This window comes from Pongo pygmaeus, chromosome 6 (assembly GCF_028885625.2).
Source record: "Pongo pygmaeus isolate AG05252 chromosome 6, NHGRI_mPonPyg2-v2.0_pri, whole genome shotgun sequence".
Taxonomy (NCBI): domain Eukaryota; kingdom Metazoa; phylum Chordata; class Mammalia; order Primates; family Hominidae; genus Pongo; species Pongo pygmaeus.
Window position 1 is genome coordinate 128,333,572 of NC_072379.2, and position 15,549 is coordinate 128,349,120.

The following is a 15,549-nucleotide window of genomic DNA, read 5'->3' on the forward strand; positions in this document are numbered from 1 at the left end:
TCCAGCCATGTTCTCTGATATTCTGTTCTCCCTCCCTGAGGTTGGATACATCTGCAGCTTCTGCCTCACTTACAGCTTTAATTCTGGGCTTCAGGGGCCTATCCTGAGTGGGTTCTCTTTTTATTCAAGGACTTTCTTAGCTCAGCCTAACTCTGGAATTCAAGAGGGAAACTATTTTGAGTGCAAGACCCAAGAAAGACAGGAAATCAATTCCTGTCGTTGTGCCCAGTTCTTTCCCTCATGGGCTATAGTTCTAGAGGTGGCCTTATTTGCTGCTACCACTGCAGTGACCCCTTGTTTTGTCTCATGCCCATCACCCAGGACTTTGAGATGGGGTGCAATCTGCTTATTATTCATCAGGTGTTTCTTAGCATCTGTTTTATGTCCAGCACAGTTCTAAGCATAGTGAGGAATGCAAGAGGAGTGGATACCACAGATCCTGCCCTTGCCTTGTCTTCACCATAGATGAGAGTTTGCTGAGGTGGCAAGGGAATTCTGTCAGCTCCTTTACCCTAGACCAGTTTCATTAGTGGCTGCCTAGCCAGGGAATGGCAAGTACTCATGTTTGTGTGAGTGATAAGTAAGAGCACAGAGAGAAAAGAGGGCTTATGCATTCCTGTTCTTTTTCTCCTCCCCCTGGCAGCAACAGCCAGGCCTGTAGCAGTGCCCTTCGGAAACCAGCTGTTTCCATAGCTGATAGCACAGAGCTCAGGTGAGTGGGGCTAACTATGGGCTTGGAACAGGGCAGATGATTAGCACCTGGGTTACCTTTTCCCCAAATCCCAGATTACTCAGACCATTAGGAAGTTGCCCTCTAGCTAATCTCATTGGGTTGGGCTCCCACAGAGACCATCCCTGAGGTCTGTGACTATGGGCTGGGAATTGCCTTGGGAACCTCTTGTGACTCTTCTGTAACCCCAGGGTGCTGCTGAGTGTTATGTACCTAATGGTGGAAAATATTCGCCTGGAGCGAGAGACAGACCCCTGTGGGTGGAGAACAGCCCGGGAGACCTTCCGCACTGAATTAAGTAAGAAATGGCACTTGAGGAAGGTGTGGATGGGGTGCTAATGGGAGAGGGGAAGCAGAGCATCTGCCTAGGAGAGGCAGACAGTCGTTTTTTCTTGGGTTTTCTTTTTTAAAATTAACATCCTTTCTTTTAGGACAGAGATACTGCATGGCAGGCACAAGGGCTGGGCTTGATTGCCCCCCCTGTATCTATGAGCTAAGACCAGCCATGTAACTTCTCTATGCCTTGGTTTCCTTGGTTATAAGTGGGGATAGCCATTCCTCTCCCACTCCATCACGAATCCCACATAAAAAAATGAGTTGAATCACCTTGAAAACTGAGTTCTGTTTAAATGTAAGTTGGTGTTGTCATCTTACAGGGATAGGATATGAAGGACTATGGGATTTAAAAAATATATTTATTGATGTGGGAAAGTGAATGACATTGAGTCCTTTAGCCAGAAAGCAATGTCTTCATTATTGTTACTTCTAGTTTGGCATCCAACCCCAAAGCGTCACCCTAAGCTCTGGGGCCTATGCCATTTTAATTCCATGGCGTCCCTTCCTGCCCTTGAGGGGCTTCCTTCTGGGGGCTAAGCCTCCTTCTCAGGACCAAGTACTCTGGAATTCTTCAGGGGAGGTGAGTGCCTTCCTGTGTGTGTCCAGAATCAGGGTTACAGGAACAAGGTTTTAGCTGCCTCATCCTCACTTTCTCACTCCCCTCTCTCCTCACCCCTAGGCTTCTCCATGCATAATGAGGAGCCTTTTGCCCTTTTACTCTTCTCCATGGTTACCAAGTTCTGCAGTGGCCTGGCTCCTCACTTCCCCATAAAGAAGGTCCTGCTCCTGCTCTGGAAGGTGGTCATGGTGAGTAATTCTCCCCACTCCCACATTATCAGATCAGTAATGCCCTATGCCACCTCAGTTTCTTCTAGTCTCATTCCAGGAGGCTGGAGCCAGGGAGCAGAATAGGGCAGCCCTTAGCCAACTGCTAATATGGAGGGGCAACAAGGCTGTCCTAGAGACATCAGATGTTGTATGTTAGAATAGGTTTCATGTTTCTATTGGATGGATGGGAGATGCCACTCCATAAATTGGGGATGTCAGTGGTAACTTCTCTTATTAAAGCCATTGTTTGATGGAGAGAACATTGGTTGAAAGTTGGTAGATCTGGGCTTTGCTGATACTGAGAAACTTTGGGCAACTCTCTGTGCCCCAGTTTCTCTAGCTATAAAAGGTTGGGGTGAGTGCCTGCCCTCCCTTCAGACAAACAGAGGATTTGTATTTTTTTTTTAATAAAATATTTTTTTTTTACAGACAGGCCTCCCTGTGTTGCCTGGGCTGGTCTTGAACTCCTGGTCTCAAGCGATCCTTTCACCTTGGCTTCCCAAAATGTTGGGATTATAGGCATGAGCCACTGTGCCTAGCCAGGATTTGCTTTTTAAAAAATAATGAAGTTCTTATAAATATATGGTTACATTTTTGTTACTAGTTATTCAAACTGATCCTTCATTTTGGCTCCCATCTCACAAGGCAGGCCTAATAGGGGGAACTGCCTCTTGACTGCAGAGGAAATTGAGTGACTCTGCAGGTTTATAGCACCTGGATGTGTTCCTTAAAAAGGTCAATAGTTTCCTTTTTTTTTTTTTTTTTTGAGGAGGCCCCCAGGAATTCCTTTCCTAAATTCTGTGATATTTCCCATACTGGGGCAGTAAATAATGCCTTATCCTGACCCCTGAGCTCCTCAGTTGCCTTGGGGATGGTAATCATATTTGCCTCTTTCTGTTTTACTACCTCCTTATTAAGGAAAAGGTCTGAAGGGACTGGAGGTTGTGGCTCTTTCTTTTCATCCATGTTTCCCTGACCTTGGCTCTCTCTTACTTCCCTTCCTTCCTCTCTCTGCCCCTTTCCTGTTTCTTCCTTAGTTTACCCTCGGTGGATTTGAGCATCTGCAGACTCTCAAAGTACAGAAGCGGGCAGAATTGGGCCTGCCTCCACTGGCTGAAGACAGTATCCAGGTGGTGAAGAGCATGCGTGCTGCCTCCCCACCCTCTTACACTCTTGACCTGGGAGAGTCTCAGCTGGCACCCCCACCCTCCAAGCTGCGAGGCCGCCGTGGCTCTCGAAGGGTATGGACTGAAGCAGACAATGGTATTGTGACACTGACTGGCCAAAAATCAAGATTCTAAGCTACTCTGGGTGTGGTAGGAAAAAGCAGTAAATGACCTGGCTCATCCTGCCCAGGTTGGCCCTATGACCAACCTGAAATCTTAGGGTCTCTAGTTTGGCCTCTATCCCCCAGCCCTGACAGCCCCCTGGGCTGTTGTGATGTGACACTGTGATATCATGTCATATAGCCATGTCTTGCTACAGAATCATTGGCCTGGACCTCAGTGCCTGGAGTTCCTTACATTCTGAACAACAATTAAGGGTATAATCCTGGGGATAGGGACCCAGGGTACCGGAACAGGTCTCCAAGCAAATCCATTTTTCTGGGGTAAGGCATTTTACTATTTTGAAGCACCAGGAAGGTTTACTATCAGCCAGCCACACTCTTAACTGGCCCTGGAACCAAAGGCTTACATTTAAGAGATGACTGGGTAGGGGTCTATGTATATAACCATGTGACACTTAACGACAGGGATACAATCTGAAATATGTGTCATTATGCAATTTTGTCACTGAGCAAACATCATAGAGTGTACTTACACAAACCCAGATGGTATAGCCTACTGCACACCTAGGCATATAGCCTATTGTTCCTAGACTACAAACCTGTACAGCAGGTTACTATACCGAATACCATATGCAATTGTAACTCAATGGTGTTTGTGTATCTCAACCTAGAAAAGGCACAGTAAAAATACAGTATTATAATCTTATGGGTCCACAATTACATATGCAGTCCATTGTTGACTGAAGCATCGTTGTGCAGCACATGACTATAGTCTGCTGTCCTGAAAAGTTCAGAATGACAAGTTATACTGAGACCTGACTATGTTCTTACAAACTCCCCTGCCTGACCCACTTCAGTTCATCAACAGGGCTAGATAGTAGTGCTCAGTAATCCAGTCTCCATTATCTGCAATACAATTTTTTAACTTTATTTTTGTTTTATAAAGTAGTGCTTACTCATTGTAGAAAATTTGAAACAAATATAAAAATGTGATGAAGGGAGAAAAGAAAAATCACCCACAATCTTAACAACCGGAGACAGTCACTGTTAACTTTTTGGCCTATTTCTGTCCAATCTTTTTTTCTTTGTCACAAGATTTAAAATTCCAAACTTGCTTCCCTCTGCCTAGCAGCAAGCTTCTGTCCTCCTCTTCCTCAGTCAGCCAGCTGGTGTATGCTCACAGAAGGCAAACTAATTGAATGTTCACCTAAGCAGAGCATAATTAGGAAGGAAAGTGCTGGCAAAAAAAAAGGCATCACTGCTTTCTGAAAGCTAAGTAATTGTGACTTTGGGATTATCTATGCTATGTTCCCTGGCTAATGGCAGGGTTACCTGAGAACTTCTTGTCCTGTTATTGGGCCGGGTGGGGACAGTAGGTTAAGGTGGGGAATTGGATGTTTTCACAAGGGCTGTGTTCAGATTCCATGTTCCCTGAAATCTGGAGGCCTGTGGATATGGGGTGGCCTCAGACAAGGATGCCCAGAGTGAGATCTCTGCACACCTACCTTCCCTTCTTTCCCCTCCAGCAACTCCTCACTAAGCAGGACAGCCTGGACATCTACAATGAAAGGGATCTCTTCAAGACTGAGGAGCCAGCCACAGAGGAGGAAGAGGAGTCTGCTGGTGATGGAGAACGAACCTTGGATGGAGAGCTAGACCTGCTAGAGCAGGACCCTCTGGTGCCACCTCCACCCTCACAGGCATCCCTGTCTGCTGAGCGGGTGGCTTTTCCCAAGGGCCTGCCCTGGGCCCCAAAGGTCAGGTAGGTTTAATAGCATCAGGGACCCCTATACTTTGAGGTTTCAGTCTCCAAAGGCCCAAGATGGGGTAGTCTATGTATTCAAGGCTCATTAAGTTGGTCTGGCAGTCAGAACTCCTGGGTTTGAAATTCCTTCTGTTGATTGCTGCCTTTCTCCACTGCTCCAGTCCTCTGATTGGAGGGGTAGGAGCCCGGAAAGCTTTTCTCTCTCAAAGTTTGCTTTTCTTCCCTTCTCTGGGTTTGGTCTTTCCACCATCCTCTCAGACAGAAGGACATTGAGCACTTCTTGGAGATGAGCAGGAACAAGTTCATCGGATTCACCCTGGGGCAGTAAGTGACTGAATGGTTGGAACTGGCTACAGAGTGGTTCCTAGGGGGCCAGAGGAGCAGGTAGCTTGGAGTGAGGGATGGTGCCTCGTAGTCATAATGTAACCTAGAGCCCCTAGGCCATGGACAACTCCCAGTGACTACTTTGGGTTCTTTCTATGGATTTTTTTTTCCTTGAGTTTCTTCCACTTTTCCTCAAAGAACTTTTGTGTTTTTAGCCAACTGTAGGACTTTGAGCAACAAGTCATTTCTCTTTCGGGCCTTAATTTTTTCCTGAGGTTGTTGGGTTAGATGGTTTCTATGGGCCCTTCCTGCTCTAATGGGCTAAAATTCTGTGAACAAGAGACATGGTCAGAACGGATCCAGTCTTCCCCCATTTCCCCAGCCTCATGAATCCTTCCCACTGGCCTCTTGAAAATTGAGTCTTTATTAGTGGAGTTTCACAGTGAAGGTGTCATTGGGCTATATACCCTTTTAAGTAGGAACCTACCACTCCTACACCAAGTGAGTACCCAAAAGACTATAAAAATCTCCTGATTTCCAGAAACATTTCTGTGTACCATTATTATTTTTGTGTCATGAAGCACTGATGTGGGACCTACAAGCCTGCAGTGGAAGGTCTAGGGTACTGGGGGTAGATGTTGTTGAAAGTAGCATGGTCTGTTGACTCTAGGGGGGTATTGGGGTATCAGTAGTTCTCCGTACTTTGGAAGCTTATGCTCTGGTATGTCTGGCCTTTTACAGGGACACAGATACATTGGTTGGATTACCCAGGCCCATCCATGAGAGTGTGAAGACCCTAAAGCAGGTGACCGGGGTGGGCTCTCATTCTTCAGGGATAGGGAGCCATCAAAGCAGATCAGATTACCAGGCTCCTGGATACTGGGTGGGGCTTTTATACCAGACTCTTTCTGGACCCTCTGCATTCCTCCTGCAGTCCTTTGGCCAAATAGGAAAAATTAGGTCTCTCTTTACTTACTCAGTTTCCTATATTCAGGTATATTTTAAAATTCTCCTTTCTTCCTCTCATTTCTTTTTCCTCTTTCCATTCTTCTCTCTCTCTCTTCCCATTCCTTGCTTCTTTTCCTTTCACTTCTCTCTCTCCATAAGTCCACTAACTTCCAAAGGCCCAGGATTGAGTAGGAGCCTGCTCTATATCCATTGTATGCATGGAGTCATCACTCCGTGCATACGTGCACACGCATCAAAATTCTCAGGGCAGTGGTCCAGGGGCAGGGGCCTGTTTCTGACTTCCCCTTGCACTTTGTTTGAAGATAAATGCTTAGGTATTTGCTGCTCTTCAGCGAATGTAGAAACAGAATTTAAAAAAACACTGAGCACAAAGCACTTTGACTGATGCTGATGATGCAGAGGTGATTAAGACTCCTTCCTTGAAAGAGTTCATGTCTATGTGGGGTGACAAACCCATAAGCAGAACATTTCCTTGCTTTTGGGGAATTTAAGTAAGAGACTGGTACACATGTGAATGAGGCCCTCAGCCCTTGTTGATGTCTTCTTATCTTTGTCAGCACAAGTATATCTCCATCGCAGATGTGCAGATCAAGAATGAAGAGGAGCTGGAGAAGTGCCCTATGTCTTTGGTGAGCCAAGGAGGCCCTACACAGGAGGAGAGTAGAAGAAAATCTGTCTGCAGTGTTGTCACAGAGCATGTGTGCATGCATTCATTCAGCATATTAGGCTCTAACTGTGTCCCAGGCAAGACAAGGTCCCTACTTTCATGATATATTGAAGTTGGGGAAGAAAGATAAAAAACAAAAAGTTAAGTAAACCAAACTATCAGAGAATGGTAAATACAATGAAGAAAATTTGAACAGGATGGCATGAAAGAAGCATCAGTAGACTACTTAAGATTGGGCAGTCGGAGTAGGTAGACCTCTGAGAAGGTGACATTTAAGCCAAGATCTGAGGGACAGGGAGCCAGCCATAGGAGCATCAGAGGAAAGAGCATTCCAAACAGAGAGAACAGCCTTAGCAAGGGGAAAGCAGGCTTAGAGTGTCAGAGGTAGTGAAGGAAGGCTGTTGTGGCTAGAGCACAGGGCCGAGGGCTGGGATCCTAGAGATGGAGTCAGAGAGGTGGCCTGAGGCCACTTTGCCGAGGACCTGTAAGCAAAGGTAGAGAGCTTGAAGTTGACTCGCAGTCAAAGGGAAAGAAGCCTTTGGAGATATTAAGCAGGGGAGTGATATGGTCTGATTTATGTTTCTAAAAACATTAGCTTCTGTGTAAAGATTGGACCAGAAAAGTGTAGACGCACTCTAGGGAGATTAGTTAGAAAACCCTTGAAATAGTCAAGGTGAGAGATGATGCCGACCTGGATTTGGGGATGTAGCTGACAAGACTTGCAGTGCATTTGGATGTGGATAGAGAGGCAAAGAAAGGAATCAAGAATAAGTACCATTTGCCAGGATGTGGGGGGAATATCAAGAGTTCTGTTTTGGTCATACTAAGTTTTAGATGCCCATTAGATACCCATGTGGAGCTGCAGGCAATTGGAAATAAAGTCTAGAATTCTACGGAGAGGGCTGATTTTGAGAATAAATTCGGGAATTGTTTGTAACACTTATAGGCAGTGTTAAAGGCTGTAGAACTGGCTGAGATAACCCAGGGAGGGAGTAGAGACAAAGAAGAGAATGGAAGGCAGGACAAAGTCCTGAGGCACACCAGTATGTTGAGGGGGTGATGTGTCAGGAAAGGAGCCAGAAGAGTATGAAAGTGAAGTGGCTGGAAATCCAGGAGATTATGATATCATCATAAAAGCTAAGAAAGTCTTTCAAGAAGAAAGGAGTGATCTGCTGGGTAAAATGCTACTAATAAGTGGCATTATGGTAAGAACCAAGGTGTCCATTGGATTTGGCAACATGAAGATAGTGACCTTGATAAGAGCAACTCTAAGTGAAGTAGTGGGACTGAAAGCCTAATTGGAGTGTATTGAAGGGAATGTCAAAAAAGGAGGCAGATGATACAAAAGTTTGTGAAGAGGAGAGAAAGTGGATGGTAGCTGAAGGAGAATGTGAGGTCAAGGGGAGGATGTTTTATAGCTGAGAGATACTAGAGCATTTTTTTGGTCCTAAAATAAATGATCCAAGAGAGGGGATAATTGCAGGACTGAGGCATTCAACAAAGCAAATGGGTGTGGGATCCTGAGCACAAGTAGGAGACTGGCCTTTGTTAGAAGCACAGGCAGTTCATCCTTCATGTCAAGAAGGAAGGAAGAAGACTCTTGGTAGATTTGGTGTTGAGAAGATGAGTGTGTGCCTGTCTGATTGCTTCTGTTTTCTCCACGAAGCGTGAGGCAGGGTCAGCAACTGTTTAGGGATGGTGGGCAAAGGAGTTGTTTTGAGGAGAGAGAAGATGGTATGAAATCGGCCTTTTGGAGAGCAGGAAGGCAAACATGCCAGGATTGCCAGGCTCTGTTGAATGTCCATTTAGGACTTACGTCCATTTAAGCAGCAAATGAGTTGTGTGGGACAGAAGGAGGCTGGTTATTCTTCCCTGCCTCAGGGTCTCACGGCAGTGGCCCCTTGCCCTGTAATAGAGGGACCTTGTAGGAGGAAGGGAACTGCATTTGTCAAAGATGACAGTGGCCTGAGCAGCTTATTGGGTCCCTGAGGCCCCAGCCTCCCCACTCTGATAAAAAGCTTAGTTAATGTCGTCAACAGGACAGAGATAGGTGTATATGAGGGAGCTGGTCAAAAAGGAGAAAGTGATGTAGGGGCTAATGGAGAGGGGAAGAAAATCATTTCCATCCACTTAAAAGCTTCTTTGCTAATATTCCTTCCTGTTTCTCCAGTCCATAGGTTACCCAGCTTCCTTTTAAACCCTCACTATTGAGCCACCTACCTCTCCTTCCAGGCTTACAGAACATTCTAGAGTTTTCAGCCTCAGATCCACACCATAGGAAGTGCTTCTGTAGCATCTGTTCCAGTATCTCAGGTCCTGAGAGGTCATCCAGGCCAACCTGATGGTCCTATTGATGAGAAAACTAGGACTCAGAAAAAGGAATGTGATTTAACCAAGGTCACACAGTGAGTCATTAACACAGCTAGGGTAGAAACCTAGATCTGACTCCCAGCTTAGTGCTCTTTTCAGGTCACCCCTCACAATCAAGAAAAAAAAAGACTTTGGTCACCTGGAAGGTGGCGTTGCCAAACCATGTATTTCTTGCCATAGGGGGAAGAGGTGGTACCACAGACGCCATGTGAAATCCTCTACCAGGGAATGCTGTACAGCCTTCCGCAGTATATGGTAAGGACATGGCTAGGCCAGAGCTGCCCTTCTCTGCTGCAAGGAACAGACAGCTGAAAATCATTTCAAGTGGACCTGTCCAACACTTGAGCTTGTTTCCTGAGCCTTTGCCCCTTTGGCAAGGCATTCTCTGACACAGGCAAATTCTAAGCTTTCCTCAATGCTCCTCTGATGGTGCTGTTCTCCCTAGTCCTTCTTTGGTAAGGGTGGGGAATAAGTTGGGGTCTCTACAGGATACACTGGGGACCCTCCTCCGAGATAAGTACTGTAGTCCCTCTGAGATCTGCTGTGGTCTGTCATGTCCTAGATAGCCTCAGGCTGGGAGTGGGGAAGATGCCAATGGTTCGGGTTAGAGGAAAGAAAAGAGTGGGAGAAGTTGGGCTTATGCCGCCCACCTTATTTCTACACACTGTCCCTCCCACTCTGTTCCTTCCATCTTCCCCTTTGAAAAGAACAGTCTTTTTTTTTTTTTTTTTTTTGAAGTGGAGTCTCACTCTGTCGCCCAGGCTGGAGTGCAGTGGCGTGATCTCAGCCCACTGCAACCTCCACTTCCCAGGTTCAAGTGATTCTCCTGCCTCAGCCTCCCGAATAGCTGGGATTACAGGCACATGCCACCATGCCAGCTAATTTTTGTATTTTTAGTAGAGACGGAGTTTTACCATGTTGGCCAGGCTGATCTTGAACTTCCAACCTCAAGTGATCTGCCTGTCTCGGCCTCCAAAAGTGCTGGGATTACAGGCATCAGCCACCATGCCAGGCCCTGGAAAGAACAGTCTTGAAGCATAACAGCCAATGCGCTCCCTCTGGCTTTCTCCTTAGCCTCACAGACAGGCCTGTCAGGACTGGGCACCTGTTTGCTTTTCTGGACGCTGGGGAGATATGGTCGTTGAGGGAAGAACTTAGAGAATGGCTTTAAAACACTTTTTGTAGGGCGGTTAGGGTGTGAAAGAATCACTCCATTGCTGAGTGGGTTTGACAGTGGTGAATTTCTTTATTTTCTACTTCCCAGATCGCTCTGCTTAAGATTCTGCTGGCTGCAGCTCCCACCTCCAAGGCTAAGACAGACTCTATCAATATCCTGGCAGATGTCCTACCTGAGGAGATGCCGTGAGTGCTTCAACGGGGGCAGCTGCTGGATACTAGCTGTCTTATCTGCAGGCTCTCTCTAGTCCCCACTCACCTTGTTAACACTTACAGAGATTGTCTCCAAAGAGATCTCCCTGTCTCTGCCCACCAGTACCCCCTTTCCCCTACAGGGCTTTCTGTTTGGCTCTTTTTAGCTCAGAACTCTGGATCTGGAGGGTGACACCAGTGCCAGCGACTGGCTGTCCAGGTATTTGGGTGAACATTGCCAAGGGATGAGCTTGCCAAAAGAGAGACAGAAACAAAGAGATCAGTGGAGCATTTCTTCAGACAGACTCATAAGTGGGAACTCTGGAGGTTTCCGTGGCACAGAAGTTCAGGTTTCCCAAGTTCTGGCTGTCTTGTGTATATTTATCAGACCCAAATACCTGGATCCCTACAGGGCTCCCTTTAAGGCCACTCTCTGCGCTAATACCTTCTCTCCCCATTGTAGCATCACTGTTCTCCAGAGCATGAAGCTGGGCATCGATGTGAACAGGCACAAGGAGATTATTGTAAAGAGTATCTCTACCCTGCTTCTGCTACTCCTCAAACACTTCAAACTCAACCATATCTACCAGGTGAGCAGCTAGGAGCACTTCTCCACAGGTCTTGGGTATTTGCCAGGCCCTATCTCTCAGAGGAAGGATGCAAAGGCCCTTTTAGTCCTGATGAGCATCTTTCAGCCTTTTCTTTGTCCTCCCTCAGAGAATCCAGCCACTCATTGCATGAGCTTGAGGTAGGGTTATGGAGTGGGAACTGTCCTAGAAAGGTGCAGATGTCTGTGTCCCTTGTAAGTTATCCCAGGGTTGTGGGTAGGAATCTCTAGCTTCTCAGGAATATGCCCAGCCAGTTTTTAAACAATGCAAGAGAGAATGTAAGCATTTCACAAAAATGGGGGGGAAAGTATGTTGACCATAGTTTTCTATATGTGAAGCACTTTTCCAACATTTGAGATATAATTCTGAGAATAAGGCACAGTTCTGGCTCTTCATGGCCTTGAAATCTTATAAAGGATACAGATATATAAGTAGCCAATTATAGAGAGATAAGTGCACTGATACCGATAAGCACTGGTTGCTATGGAAACACCTAATCCAGCTTGAGGTGGAGAAGAAATGACTTCTAACCTCAGTCCTAAAAAAACAGATGTTAGCCAGGATATGGGAATTGTTAGGGAAGGAGGACAGGAGGCATTTCAAGCAGAAAAGCTAATATGCAAAAGTCCAGAGGGGGAAGAGAGAGAGCAAAGTACCTTTAAAAACCATAATTAAATGTTGCTGGAGTTCTGCCTGGGGTGGGGAAAGATGGGCATGGTCTGGTGACACATGAAGCTGGAGGAATCGGCAAGGAGCAAATCATAATCTGTATGCTAGCACACAATTACTGAGCACCTGTCCTGTGTCCAGCACCCTGTTAAGTTTGTCTAGGCCCTCATTTAATTCTATCCACCCTATGAAGTAGTCTTATTTAATACCTCTTTTATACATGATGAAATCGAAGCTAAGAAGAGTTAAGAAGCTGCTTTCCCATAAAACATTGTTTGCCATGCTAAGGAGTTTGGACTTGGTTTCATGGGCATTGCCAAGATATAGGGACAAGATGGGGACAGCAAATGGATGCGCCTGTCTGTGAGGAGACCACAGGGAAAAGAGAAATGCTTCTCATTTTTGCCCAGAGGCTCTACCCCATTTTCCTCCTAAGAAGTCAGAATCAAGCTTGCTGGTAGAAGAGCAGGTCATCAGAGTACAGAGAGGCTTCTGCAGGGTCTATGTCCATGGCCCTATCAACCAGGGTATTTTTCCACTTTCATACATTCAAAGACATCTTTGGGTATGTTTCATTGCCCTGAGTGCTCCCACTTTTGCCAGTGTTTGCTGAGCAGCAGTAGGGCTGGGAGGAGTAGTGGTAGGTAGGAGATAGTGTTTCTAGTGGAAAGAGAACAGAGAACTGTGGATGTGTGTTTACTTCTGCTTTTCTTGGTGGGAAGTATGTGGATTCACAGCCAGACAGGTGGATGGCTTGATGGGCCATGCCAGTGTGTGTCAGTGAATCCTGAAGGGCCACAGGCACATCTCAAACTGAAAAAAGTTTTCCATCAGATGATACTGGATATGTGTTTGCTCTTTTGTCTGGGGCTTTGGAAAATACCCTGGATTTTACAAATAAAATAAATAACCTTCCAGGGAGAAAATATTGAACAGAAGAGGGAAGTGGTCTTGGCATAAACTGACTCCACTGCTCTAACTACATACCCAGGGCCATTAGGCAGCTTAGCTTGCTGCTTGGCTACTTGTTGGTGATCAGAGAGCTGAGGATTTAAAACACCATAGTTCTCTGCTTTTTCAACCCCATTTCTATACTAGAATACTAGATTCTGGATCTGGAGATAAACTGTGTTTGACACTCCTTAGTGTATCATGGGTAACATAACCCCCATGACACTGCTCTTATGGCCACCTGTCCCACTAGGTTGTCCTATATACAAACCACATCTGGATTTGGGAGAGCAGAATGGAGTCTTCACATTCTGGTATTAAGCCTATCAAAGACACCTTAGACTTCTCAATGCAGTATCTGTTGGCTGAAGGGCTCTTGTTCATTCATTCATTAAAATATTTACTAATATTCTTTCCCCCTTTCTGCCATACTCCAAGCGGCCAGTATACTTACTGATATTCTAAATACTAAGGATAATATGGTATACCAGACATACTGGAGCTGGAGCCCAGGGGTCCATTTGGTTATTATGTGCTGTCACCATCCTGACTGAGTGATACCAGCAGGTGCCAAGGGTAAGCTGCAGCTGTCCCTACTGTATCAATCACAGTTGAAACATTATGAGCCAGAGGTTTGGCATGGAAAACGACTCCCTCAGGGAGCCTTCCTTTCCTGTTAGGCTTAGGAACAAATCTCACAGCAATTCTTTCTATGTATTGGAGTGGGATTTTATTTTCTGGCTTCTTTGTTTTGTGCTTGTGACATATACTGCAGATTATCCCCCTCCATGTAGGATGGGCTGGCTGAAGATGATTCTTCCCATTTCCCAGACAGGAAGTCTGATAACACAAGTGGATAGTAGATATTCTCAGGAATGGATATTAGATTTGTACTTCCTCTCTTTTTTTCAAGCATACTTTCCATTCTCCTCCAAATAAGCAGCCCTTTCTGCTTTGATTTTTAATTCAGTTTGAATATGTATCGCAACATTTGGTATTTGCCAACTGCATCCCCTTGATCCTGAAGTTCTTCAATCAAAATATCTTGTCATACATCACTGCCAAAAACAGGTATGAACTCTGGACAGGTTTATTTCAAGGGGCTATTTTGGGGTGGTTGAGAAAATGACATCATCTTGGAGCTTTTCAGTTTTCCTGTGTCCCTAGTCCCTCCTGTCTTAGAGCTGTCACTGTTAAATTTAATTTCCTTGAAGTGTTAGCTGATGGAGTGTATAGTTTGCCTTCTTTAGGGAAGTATTTGTATTTTAATAGTTTTAAACACTGAAAAATGTCATGACTTTAAAAAATGAAGTGGTAGTGATGAATTTTTATCTCTGTGTCAGGTGGATCCAGGGGTTGTTTTTTGTGAAACAACCTGCTTGTCTGGCCAGGCCTTATTTTAGTATAAATCATAAGTTGGAGCAATTGGAACAGTTATGCTGTTTCATAAACTGTAATGCATTATACAAAATTTGTAACTGAAGGTACATAATAGAATTTACTGAGGTACATCAATTTGTAATTTAAAAAAATAAGGTATTTCACATTCATTATTTAATCTCCTCAGCAATGCTAAGAGTTGTTATAAGTTTTATTCTCATTTTTCCAATTAGGAAACAAATTCAGAGATATTAACAAAATTAACATGCTGGTGAGACCCCTTAAGTAAGCATCAGAGACAGGATCAGAACACAGGCTTCCCTGTGAATACAAATTGCTTTCCATTCCTCCAGCCAAGCAGGGACTTGGGGATTACAGAGTAGATCCTTGTTCCTTAATATTCTACTTTCACAAGAACTGGAAATATGTTAATCAGTAGAGTTTACCAGAGGCAAAATTCCTAAAGTAGAAGGAAGAGGGCTAATCTCATACTTGGGGTGACTAGAGATATTGCCACACTAGTCTGTCAGTACTGCCTGAAATTCCACCATGGAGAAGGAGCCTACTTATATGTAGCTTAAAACACACACACACACCCTATGGAGTCTGAAGTCATGAGACCTGGATTCGTGACCTGGATCTGCCACTTGCTAGTTATGTAATCTCAAGCAAGACACTGTTTCTCTGAACCACAGTATTTTCATCTTTAAAATAAGAATACCTTTTCTGACTATATCATAGAACTTTTATAAGCATTAGTTAATATTAGTATATGTAAGATTGCTTTAAACACGTTCCCTTGGGGGTAAGCATTGGAGGATGGGTTTTTCCTAACAATATGGAGACCTGTGCACTGAACCCTTTAAAATTGGCACTTCAGATATGCTATTTGAGTTACCAGGGAAAATGAAAGTACAGGTCAGGCTGTGACAGGGCCACAACGGCATGCAGGCACCTCTGTGTATCAGTCAACACTCTTTGTTAAAAGTAACCAAAATTAGCTGGACTAGACTCATGCAGAATAGTGACTTTGTCAGAATGAAATGACATGTGTCATCCTGAGGAACCTAGGACAGCAATGCAGCTCTGGACCTCAGGGTTGGCCTGTAGTGTGGGGAGCCCAGAAAGCCTTTCACTTCTATCTGTAAGACACCAGGCCTCTGTATTTCCACTCCAGTTTCCTCTCTCACTGACAAATTTATCAGTCTGCGTTGTTTGCTTCTCAGGCCGCATAGTGAAATACGTCTATATGAGCTAAACATGCCCCACCTCAGAGACTGAATTGACTCTCCAATC

The 15,549-nt window shown here is 45.0% G+C and overlaps 1 protein-coding gene across 2 annotated transcripts in view; it reads left to right on the plus strand.

Annotated features, from left to right (window-relative positions):
* STRIP2 (striatin interacting protein 2) overlaps nt 1-15,549 on the plus strand; it is a 55,602-nt gene that overhangs the window by 18,735 nt on the left and 21,318 nt on the right. For both annotated transcript variants that reach the window (XM_054497249.2, XM_063668451.1), the window contains exons 6-17: nt 644-712; nt 922-1,028; nt 1,746-1,873; nt 2,932-3,135; nt 4,709-4,944; nt 5,206-5,271; nt 6,013-6,076; nt 6,798-6,869; nt 9,458-9,532; nt 10,542-10,639; nt 11,109-11,235; nt 13,844-13,944. In XM_054497249.2, the coding sequence (XP_054353224.1) occupies nt 644-712; nt 922-1,028; nt 1,746-1,873; nt 2,932-3,135; nt 4,709-4,944; nt 5,206-5,271; nt 6,013-6,076; nt 6,798-6,869; nt 9,458-9,532; nt 10,542-10,639; nt 11,109-11,235; nt 13,844-13,944 (1,347 nt within the window). The remainder of the gene's footprint in view (nt 1-643; nt 713-921; nt 1,029-1,745; nt 1,874-2,931; nt 3,136-4,708; nt 4,945-5,205; nt 5,272-6,012; nt 6,077-6,797; nt 6,870-9,457; nt 9,533-10,541; nt 10,640-11,108; nt 11,236-13,843; nt 13,945-15,549) is intronic.